Here is an 11,788-nt window from a genome sequence, read left to right on the forward strand (position 1 = left end):
CAGGTTCGATTCCCAGCTTCGGATGACCGTCTGTGTGCAGTTTGCACATTCTCCCATGTCTGTGTGGATTTCCTCCCACAGTCCAAAGATGTGCAGGTTAGATGAATCGGCTGTGCTAAACTGCCCAGTGTTCAGTGATGTGGAGGTTAGATGCATTAGTCAGGGGTAAATGTAGAGTTATAGGAGAATGGGTCTGGGTGGGATACTCTCTGGAGGGTCGGTGTAGACTTGTTGGGTCAAAGAGCCTGTTTCCACACTGGAGGGATTCTATATTAAAATAAAAAGGAGGAACATGCAAAGGAACACACAGAGGTTCCAACCAGGGCACAGCTACAGACATCTCTCAAGATAAGGTTCCCATGAGGAGTTGTGATCGATGAGATGTTGTAATTAGTGCAATATGGAGGGGGGAATCATTGGAGAGAAAAGATACAACAGCTTCCTGTTATAACTCACCTCTACCTCCCCTTATAGATTACACTTCACCTGACCAAGCAGTACGAGTCAGAGGTCTCCATCTGGATTATAATCGGGAGTTTGTTGGGAGGTCTTCTCCTGCTTGCACTCCTCATTCTCGCTTTATGGAAGGTAAGTCGAGTATTTCCCCACAGCCTGAGTATTATTCCTTCCAGCCTCGCTTGGAGTGGGAAGGTGGGAAGGTGGGGACTGTGATGGCCATAGCATCTCTCTTCATCGCTTGCGTTCAGGAGAGTTTTATTTGCAATTGGCTGCCCCAAATGAAAATTGAGTGGTTCACGTTGACATGACGACAGCAAATATGATAATAATACAACCTATCAGGCCACTTACAACTGCCTTTAGGAGATTATACAGAGTTTACTCTAAATTGCTTTCCATGTAGTGACTGCTGAGCAGTCGATACACTGACTCACACTGGTCCCATCATTAATGTTTGCAACTGGAACAGGTTCAGCAACAACTGGGGCTGTGCGCAGGATGGGTAGCTGGTCTTCCTTTGAAAGCATCTTCTAAGCTCCCACCTCCTTCCACAAGGACAGCAATTGAATGTGGTTGCGACCACATCATTGTACTGCAGACAACACCAACAAGGCAACATACAAACCAGTGACCAACAAACCAAGATCTCAGACAGGTCTCAGGAGTGCTACTGACAGGAGCTGTCAGCTTTGTCGAAAGATGCCAGGCTCATTACACCATAAACAATGAAGCATAGTTAGACCATAACCCTCCACTCATTTGTGGGAGTGTCAAAAATCTATCTTCATGTTTGATGTAACAGCTTCCAATGACCTCTGGGAACTGGAATTAAACAGGCATTGAGAGCTGGGTATGTTTTAGTTTGAGGATAAGGGTATTAAGAACGAGAGGGGTTGGTGGAACAAAGATACAGACCAGCAGTGATCGAATTCGATAGAGCTCAAGGGAGCGAATGGCCTGCAGCTACTGGCCTTTATCATCCGATGCCCAGACAAGTCTCCTGCCCCCTTCCACCAATGTTAACAAGGGTGAGCAGGAGAAGGGCCAGACTAGGCTGACACATCAGCATTAATTCTGTGATCTGAATCCAACTGCCTTAAGGTTAACCCTGTCCTTTCATTTCTTTGCCCCGCAGCTTGGCTTTTTCCAAAGTGCATACCGTCGGAGGAAAGAAGCCATGGCAACTGGAAATGGCTCCATTGAGCAGTCATCAAAGAAAGGCACAGAACATTGAAATCTCAGAAACGTTAAACACAAGAAGGTGCAAATTCACACACAGCAATAATCAGGTGACATCAACTGGCAAAACAGTAGACCAACACTGAGTAGTCAACTCGTGCACCTATCAGGTCATTGATTTTGCTTGTGGTGCCACACACTTTGATTCATTATCGCTAAGGTGCAGCAACACGTTATAAACCCCAGAACACAATCCCCTCCCGACCCCAAATGAAAAGGAATATTTTAAACAGAGGAGCAATGTAGGTGACATTTCTCTGTTTGGGAGCTTGAAGCGTGAGAGAGTCTGTGGGCCTCTTTCTGCTAAACACAACAAAAAGGAAAACCACCAATAATGCACAGCCACATTGTAAGTACACTACCACGGAGGAGCCAGTGCCCATTTTACACCATCAAGAATTGTACCTGCCCCTTTAAGTGGCAAACAGGGCCCAAACCAGACTGATGATGTACTTTGTGGAACCTCGGCTACTTTGCAAATCCCTGAAGTATTGTTTAGGAAATACCGACTAGCTCCAATCTTTATCCATTGGTTCCAAGAGTTGTGTTTTGAAGAAGGTGAGGAATAGTTTGCATATGATTTATGGATTGTTGATATTTTTAATTAAAGTATCCTCCCGGTAATCCTTCATCCATCACATTCCTAACTTTAGGCGTGAGGGAGGTACAGTCTATTCAGGTCTCATATCCCTCCTTACCTCAACACAGTGGGAAGGTCCAACACTGAGGGAGCAGCCCAGTCTGGATCTGTGTCCAGAGTCCCACTGTAGACCCCTCCCTTGCCTCATAACAAAGAGCAAGTTTATCCATAATCTGCTAACACTAACCTAGGTGATTAAATAACCACTGATGTCCTCCTCCACTGTAAAATGTGTTTCCTTCATTTTACCAAGCTCAACCTATGAATGTTTGTGGCTTTTTAGGGGAGGGGTGCCCTCTGAGCTGAGGTAGTGGAAACAGATGAACACTCATGGAATTGTAGAGATAAGAAAGAATGAACAAAAAGTCACAAATCACAAGATTAAACCTGTGGATTAGTTGGACATTGTGGAGCTGGCATGACTGAGTGTTTACAGCTCAAACAGGCCATTCAGCCCAACAGGTCCATGCCAGTGTTTATGCTCCACCTGACCTTCTGCTCACTTCTGACCCGTCTCAATATATCTTGTTTGAGGTGGAGGTGCCAGTGTTGGACTGGGGTGGATGACGTCAGAAGTCACAGTACACCAGGTTATAATCCAACCGGTTTATTTGAAATCATCTAACGAAGGAGCAGCGCTCCAAAGGCTTGAGATTTCAAATAAATCTGTTGGATGATAACTTGGTGTCATGTTACTTTTGACTATGTGCTCTCGACCTTTCAATGTGTTAATGTAATCCCATTCTCCTCTCCCCCTCCTCCACCCCACCAAAGTACAGAACAATCTCGATTATCCAAACATCAATTATCCAAATTTCAGATTATCCCAACAAGATCTCAAGGTCCCGTAACAATGCTATCCATTATCCAAACAATCCTTTATCCGAACTCTCAGTTATCCAAACAAAATACTCCCTGCCCATCTCACTCGGATAATCGAGGTTGTCCTGTATGTTTAGCCCACTTCTCTCAGCCCCCATTCCTGGCAGTGAATCCCATATTCAAACCACGACGAAATTTGTCTTGAAATCACAGTTAGATTTGTTAGCAGCTAGCAATATTTACAGGGCCTCGTTCTGCTCTTAACTCTGAGTGGAGCTACTGGGCTGATTCTCCTGAGTCACAGGAGTTATAGTGAGCTTTGTGACAGAATCGAGTGAGATGTTTGCTGAGGCCAATCTCAGTGTGCTCAGCACCCTCAATCCATGTTTTGACAAGCAGCTGGCTCCTCACTTGGCAGCACTGAATCACCAGTTAAAGGGGATTATTACTTGTTTAACACCTAACAGCCCAACTCACCTTCATTAATACTCCGTGTCTGCGTTACCAAATGCATAAAAAAAAGAGTTAGGTGTCGAGGAAATTCGATGGGGAAACCATGGGATCCTGGTTCAGTTAAGTCCAGGCCAGCCTCATTGCAGGGGGCAGGGTTGGAAAGACGCTCTCCACATGAGGAGTAAGATACAGTGAGAAAACTCATTGGAAATTCCTCCAAATGCAACTCTGACTTAACCAAAGAAAAATCCCATAAGATTCAACTGTGTCTTTTTACATAAACCCAATCAGACCCATTCTTAAAGATCAACATCAGCAAGTTTAACATTTCCCATAAAATGGGCAAAGGCTTATTGTAATTTTTCCACACCTGGTCTCTGACTCCTCGCTGGCAAGTATTTTATGCACAAACTTTGGGATTAGGTGTCTGGTCACATCAATCAGAAAGGATGGCAAAGACCGAGATTCCTTTCTCTCAAGAGGAGAATGCTGCTGAGGAAAGGCAAAACTATTATGGCTTGGGAATCATATCCATGGAGACTCCAGGACCATCCCAGAGGATTGGCAACCCCTATTAGGCCATACATAACACAGAGAAATATATGAACCAGCTCGGGCAGACATGATTGGGCCAAAACTGTATTTTCAACATTTTTTTAAAATTCACTTGCGGGATGTGAGCGTCACTGGCTGGATCAGTATTTCCTACCCATCCCTTGTTGCGTGTGAGAAGGTGGTGGTGAGCTACCTTCTTGAACCGCTGCTACAGTCCACATGCTGTGGGCTGCCTCACAACACCATTAGGGAGGGAATTCATTCAATAGATCCAGCTGTTATTGATGCTTATCATTGCACTAAATATGCAGCTGGGAGGACAAATGGAGGCAAATTGATTGTGGAATAAACAAAGGGGAAATTGCTTTTGTGGTTGGTTTGAGAGACCTGGGATCAAGGGTCAGAGGGGTAAAGTTCAACCAGAGTTGCTACACTTAGTTGCCATCTACTGGCTGTTGCTGCATTGTGGCCAAGTATAACCTTGATCATAAAATCTGTAGTTGGAAGCCAACTGACCTTTAAGCCCCAATTTTGACCTTAATAGAACACAAAATTGGACAGAAATCTGTCCACTCCTAGTGGGAATTTAAAAGCAGGGATATAGAGTCTAGGGATCACAAGAGTTACTACGACTTGGCTTTCAAACCTCAAAACTGCACCAGAGCATCAGCCTTAATTTTATGCTCAAGTCGAGAGATTGGGACTTGAACCTTTTGACTTTCTGACAAAGCAAAGAGAGTGTTACCCACTGAACCTGTTTACTGGGGGTGGGGGGGGGGAATCTACCTGAACCAGGGCATTACCAATCTGCACTGTACTTCAAGCATTTTCTGGGATTATTTATCTTTATCAATGTGTCTTTACAACAGATAACTGAACATCGTAAATTGCAGTATAAACGTTACAGCCAGCGAACCATTGTAATGGCCAGCATTTCAACAGTGTGTAAATCACACCTCAATACAGAGAGCTTGTAAAAGCTGTCTAGCAATGCACGACTGACAGAGGAGATTTCACACTAAGTTCTCAACCAAAATAACCTAATGAAAAAAGTGTGTAAAATTTCTATGCTGTGGACATTTACAGATTCTGTATTATATGTAAAACAACTCTTTTGTATATGTAAATATTTGGAAGGAATTTGGCTTTGTAATTCAGTGTTGACAATTTGTAATTATATGAACAAAGACTACTTGCTTTGATGTCCTAAGACATAGGATGGACTGAGTGCTTCAAAGAAAATCAGATGTTACACTATTACTACGGTTGATTCTCATTACTTGCACATTCCTTTATGACGGGTGGTCTGAGTTGGCTGATTTCAGCGTGAACAGCATTAGAGACCTTTCATCTTAACCTGTGCATGTCGATTGGGGGGGCACCAGGGTGGAGGGTGGTGGGGAATGCAGGGTCATGGAAGGGAAACCAGCCATTCCGGGGTGAGTCTTGTCAGCAAGTGCATCATTGTTCTTAGCTGGTCAAGTAGCTCATCCCCACAGTCATTCCTAAAAAATGACAACTAAAGTGTAGGCGCCCAACAGGGTAAAGTTGTTGCTGACGTCCACCCCACCCCACCAGCCCCATCAACTTTTTGGGGACTGGATGATAGAAGAATGTAATTAAAGGATGGCCTGTGGAAAGACAGATGAAGCCTCAACAGAGAATGTGGAGTTATGTCTGCACAATGCTGGCCAGCTCCCCCCACCCAAAGGCCAATGCAACAGGCCACATACCACCTCACAAGACTCCATTGTGTCTGATCACAAAACATCAACGGTAAAATAGTCTACCCATGTTGTCAAGTGTGAGCTTTTGTTATGGATATACATAAATTTTAAGCTGTCACTGTTTGCCACATGTATCTGCCAGCGGTCCAGTGAGCTGATGTTGATTATTGTCTTGGTCTACTTAGATTAGATTAGATTATCTACGGTATGGAAACAGGTCCTTCGGCCCAACACGTCCACACCGACCCTCCGAAGAGTAAACCATCCAGACCTATTCCTCCACCCTATATTTACCCCTGATTAATGCACCTAACACCAGGGGCAACTTAGCATGGCCAATCCACATAACCTGCACATTTTTGGATTTGGGTGGAAACCGGAGACCCTGGAGGAAATCCATGCAGACACAGGGAGAATGTGCAAACTCCACACAGACTAGAGGAGACTCTCTAACGTCAATAATAAAACAGTTCAGTGACCACAGACTTGGAAGTGCAGTTATGATACACACTTAGGCGTACTGCAATGTTCCTCATTGGCCCGTTCTGTTCTGCTGCTTATGGCAGTGATCTGTGCATCAGTGCAAGTAGCTCCCTAAATGCAAACTATCCAACATTAGTTCCCTGAGGAAAAGGAAGGGATCTATACTTCAAGTGGTCTTCGCTCCAACCCTCCTCCCACTGATATTCAGGCCTTTTGACAAGAACATGAACTTGTATTTGTATAGCACCTTTAACATAATGCCTCCAAAGCAATTCAGAGGAGCGCTATCAAGCAGAATTTGATACTGAAGCAGAGATATTAGTATTGGAGACCAAAGACTTTGACAAACAGATAGATTTTGAGAACAATGGCAATTTAATCAGCAAAAGGAACAACTTTACAGGAAGAAAGTCTCTAATAATGAGGTTATAATTATTGGATACAATCCCATTAATTTCACGGTTTGAGAAATGGAAATGGGGATTTGGTTGGATGGTAAAGGGAATGGTTATAATGAAAGGTTATGGTTCTGTGCCTCAGAGCAGAGAGGTTAAAGAATGCATCAGCCAGCAGTGAATAAAATTAAAGGATTTGACGATAAAAGGGGCAGGAAGAGTCTTGCCTCGCAAAGAATCATGAGAAAAAAAGATTACGAACTTTGGAACAATTTTAAGAGCTTAAAGGAGGTTAAATGGAATTCTGATATGATGTGGAAGACAAGTGGGTATGGAACCTGAACCAATCACAATGGGAACTGAACACTTGAATAAGAAAATAAAAACATACTTTGAAAAACAAAGAGAATGGGTTTGGGAAGCAGTTTTGCTTTCTCTTGCATACTGCTATTAAATGTAGACATGGTTTCCCTCTAATATTGCTCCCTTTGTTCCTTTAATGCTAATTCGCTTTTGGTTACAGCTAGCCTGATGAGACGTGTGCCCATCTTTTCAGTTTTACTTTGTCACACAACAATTAGATTCCTGGGAGAAATGGGTTGACTGGTTAAAAATAGCTAAACAGTTAAGGCCTTTATTATTAGATTTCAGAAGAAAGTGGGGCAATTTTCTTGAAATGTACAGATTCTGAAGGGGTTTGACAGAGTAGATGTTTCACCATCAAGCCAGCAGATAAAGGGGGCGCAGTGGTAGTCTGGTGCACTGACCTCTACACCGCTGAAGCCAAATGCCAACTAGAGGACACCTCTTCCTACTGCCCCCTCAACCATGACCCCAGCCCCCCATCACCAAACCATCATCTCCCAGACCACACAGAACCTCATCACCTCAGGAGATCTCCCACCCACAGCTTCCAAACTCAGTCTGGGAACCCCGCACTGCCCGGTTCTACCTCCTTCCCAAGATCCACAAGCCTGACCACCCTGGCCGACCCATTGTCTCAGCATGCTCCAACCCCACTGAACTCATCCCCACCCTAGTTCAGGAACTCCCCACATACGTTCGAGACACCACCCATGCCCTCCACCTCCTCCAAGACTTCCGTTTCCCCGGCACCCAACGCCTCATCTTCACCATGGATATCCAATCCCTCTACACCTCCATCCACCATGACCAGGGCCTCCAAGCCCTCCGTTTTTTCCTCTCCAGACGTCCCCAACAGTACCCTTCCACTGACACTCTCATTCGTTTGGCTGAACTGGTCCTCACCCTTAAAAATTTCTCCTTTGAATCCTCCCACTTCCTCCAGACCAAAGGGGTAGCCATGGGCACACATATGGGCAGCTATGCCTGTCTCTTTGTTGGCTACATAGAGCAGATGATCTTCCGTAATTACACCAGCACCACTCCCCACCTCTTCCTCCGCTACATTGGCGCCACCTCGTGCTCCCACGAGGAGGTTGAGCAATTCATCAACTTCATCAACACATTCCACCCTGACCTTAAATTTACCTGGACCATCCCTGACACCTCCCTACCCTTCCTGGACCTCTCCATCTCCATTAATGACAACCAACTTGACACTGACATTTTTTACAAACCCACCAACTCCCACAGCGTCCTGGTTTACACCTCTTCCCACCCTACCTCTTGCAAAAATGCCATCCCGTATTCCCAATTCCTCCGCCTCCGCCGGATCTGCTCCCAGGAGGGCCAGTTCCACCACAGAACACACCAGATGGCCTCCTTCTTTAGAGACCGCAATTTCCCTTCCCACGTGGTTAAAGGTGCCCTCCAACGCATGTCGTCCACATCCCGCACCTCCTCCCTCAGACCCCACCCTTCCAACCGTAACAAGGACAGAACGCCCCTGGTGCTCACCTTCCACCCTACCAACCTTCGCATAAACCAAACCATCCGCCGACATTTCCACCACCTCCAAATAGAACCCACCACCAGGGATATATTTCCCTCCCCACCCCTTTCCGCCTTCCGCAAAGACCGTTCCCTCCATGACTCAGGTCCACGCCCCCCTACAACCCACCCTACCATCCTGGTACTTTCCCCTGCCACCGCAGGAACTGTAAAACCTGCGCCCACATCTCCTCCCTCACCTCTATCCAAGGCCCTAAAGGAGTCTTCCATATCCATCAAAGTTTTACTTGCACACCCACTAATATCATTTGTTGTATCCGTTGCTCCCGATGCGGTCTCCTCTATATTGGGGAGACTGGGCGCCTCCTAGCAGAGCGCTTTAGGGAACATCTCCGGGACACCCGCACCAATCAACCACATCGCCCCGTGGCCCAACATTTCAACTCCCCCTCCCACTCTGCCGAGGCCATGGAGGTCCTGGGCCTCCTTCACTGCTGCTCCCTCACCACCATACGCCTGGGAGGAAGAACACCTCATCTTCCGCCTGGGAACACTTCAACCCCAGGCATCAATGTGGACTTCAACAGTTTCCTCATTTCCCCTTCCCCCACCTCACCCTAGTTCCAAACTTCCAGCTCAGCACTGTCCCCATGACTTGTCCAGACTTGTCCGACCTGCCTATCTCCTTTTCCACCTATCCACTCCACCCTCTCCTCCCTGACCTATCACCTTCATCCCCTCCCCCACTCACCCATTGTACTCTATGCTACTTTCTCCCCACCCCCACCCTCCTCTAGCTTATCTCTCCACGCTTCAGGCTCACTGCCTTTATTCCTGATGAAGGGTTTTTGCCCGAAACGTCGATTTTGCTGCTCCTTGGATGCTGCCTGAACTGCTGTGCTCTTCCAGCACCACTAATCCAGAGTAGATGTTTCCACTAGTGGAGGAATCTTGAACTCAGGTACATAGTTACGGAATAAGGGAATACTCATGCAAACCTGGGATGCAAAGGAATTTCTTCTCCCAGAGGGAAGTGAAAAATTAGAATTTTGTCCAAATCACTGAAAGCAATTAAAGAGGAGACAGATATTTGAAGCACCAGGCATTTGAGATGGCAGAAGTTAAGGCCTGGGACAAATCAGCCATGATCAGATTGAATGATGGGCGAGTACAAGCAGCCAAATGGCCTATTCAGTTTCTTACACGATGATGAGTGAATAGGATTTGGAATGTATTAACTGATCAGGTGTTGGAAACAAATTCAATACGAGCTTTCAAAAAGGAATTGTTTAAATATTTAAAAAAGGAGAAAAAAATTATAGGGCAAGAATGGATGAATGAAACCATTCAGGTTGCTCTTTGTAAGAACTGATGACATAGACACAATAGCCCGAGTACTGAACGTACACTACTGAGCTGTTTCTACGATTCTAACATTTTTGAACTAAGGCCCGGAATGTTCATACGTTATTATATTCCTTTCCACACATGCCCGTGAATTCTTATCCCTTACAATTTATTATTTACATTTCAGTCAGGCCAGAAGTCAAATTGTAATTGAGGAATCAGTAGAATTACAAAATAGATAAAGACAATTATAAAAACCTTGTTATCGTTGGAAATATGCATATCACGCAGACTAAGCAAGACCCAGGCCGATGAAAATTGCTACAAACCAACTACTGGCAAGAAATGATAGAAACATAATGAAGCAAGGTGGAATGGCTATGCCAGGGTTAAAATCTTGTTATGACAGATGGTGAATTTTGAATTCAAGAGTCTAAAGATGACCATGAATTGCATTGTTGATTGGCACAACAACTCATCTAGTTCACCAACGTTCTTAAGGAAGCGCAATTTGTTATCTTTACCTGGATTGGCCTAGACGTGACTCCAGATCCACAGCAATATGGATGACTTTGAACTGCACTCTGGGCAATTAGGAAATGAGCAATAAATGTTGACCAAGCCGACAACTCCTACATCCATTGAAATGAATTTAAAAAAAACACAAAAGCAAGGGATCACTGTTTCAATTGAAAGGAGCCTCATTGCAAAGTGTGGCTTATTTGTGTTACCTTGTTTGTGCCCATTGCACAGAAACCACTAGAGAAAGTGAGCTAAAGTTCAGTAAAACAGAACAGATAATCAAGTGAAGACAGCTTTTCCATCAAGGTTTCATATCAATAATTAGATTGCTTTGTTCGATGTTACAACCGTACAACAAGTCATTCATGAAGCAAGCAAAAAGTCTTTGGTCAAATGTAAATATGGAGGAAAACAAATGGCTGTGATCAAAATGGACTTGTGAAAGGTTGTTCTGGGAAGTCCTTGAGCATATATATCGTTGGTATATTGCAAGCATCACTGAAATCTGTCCAAAGTAACACCTCTGACTTTTTTTTCATCGTTTTTAAATCTGCAGTAAGGTGGTACTTGGGGTCTAAAAGTGGAAGCAGTTTTATAGTTTTAAATTGGATTTGCATTTCAATCTCTTGACATAGAGGAAAAGACCGTTTTTATTTCATTTATATGAAAAGTGAGCTGACGGGATTTCTGTAAATTTATTTATTTACATGCATTTGATAGTAAACAGCGGAGGTAAACTTTTCAGTCATTGGAGGGGTGAAAGTAGAAGTGAATAAAACTGATACCTCACAACAAGGGTCGAGCATCATAAAAAGACAAACATCCAGAAGCAGGTGTGCAGATTTGAATACAGATTCTGTAACAGTTCATTTTCCTTTGGTGCAAAAAAACCTAAAGGAAGAGCACAGTAGCAGGTTCTTGTGGATATGCTTGGTGTACAACCACCACATTAATTGCAAAAATAAAGACTCATGATCTAACAAGCCACAGCTCTAGATGGGATCTAACCATCAGGTGAGATCATTAAATTTAGAAACACCACTCTGTTCAGTACTTCGAGATTCCAAAACAATTCTAAGTTACACATTAATTTTTAAAAATGCCCAAACGCAATTTCCATCACTTACCCTTGTTGGCCATACCCTGGATAGCCTTTATTTTACATACTCAAAAAGGTAGGAATTAGAGTATTAAAGACTCTCAATTTGACATTTTAAGAGGTCTTCTGCAATACAGGGGGCAATTAACTTGTCGCGCAGTACAGACAAGAG

At 44.3% G+C, this 11,788-nt stretch overlaps 1 protein-coding gene across 2 annotated transcripts in view; it reads left to right on the forward strand.

The window, feature by feature from the left end:
• Window positions 1-5,378, forward strand: part of itga11a (integrin, alpha 11a) — a 197,126-nt gene extending 191,748 nt beyond the window's left edge. For both annotated transcript variants that reach the window (XM_072565257.1, XM_072565258.1), the window contains 2 exons: window positions 475-588; window positions 1,595-5,378. In XM_072565257.1, coding sequence (XP_072421358.1) covers window positions 475-588; window positions 1,595-1,693 — 213 coding nt within the window. In that variant the 3' untranslated portion in view covers window positions 1,694-5,378. The remainder of the gene's footprint in view (window positions 1-474; window positions 589-1,594) is intronic.
• The last annotated feature ends 6,410 nt before the right edge of the window (window positions 5,379-11,788 follow it).

The sequence above is a fragment of the Chiloscyllium punctatum genome, chromosome 48 (genome assembly GCF_047496795.1).
Source record: "Chiloscyllium punctatum isolate Juve2018m chromosome 48, sChiPun1.3, whole genome shotgun sequence".
In the NCBI taxonomy this organism is placed as follows: Eukaryota; Metazoa; Chordata; class Chondrichthyes; order Orectolobiformes; family Hemiscylliidae; genus Chiloscyllium; species Chiloscyllium punctatum.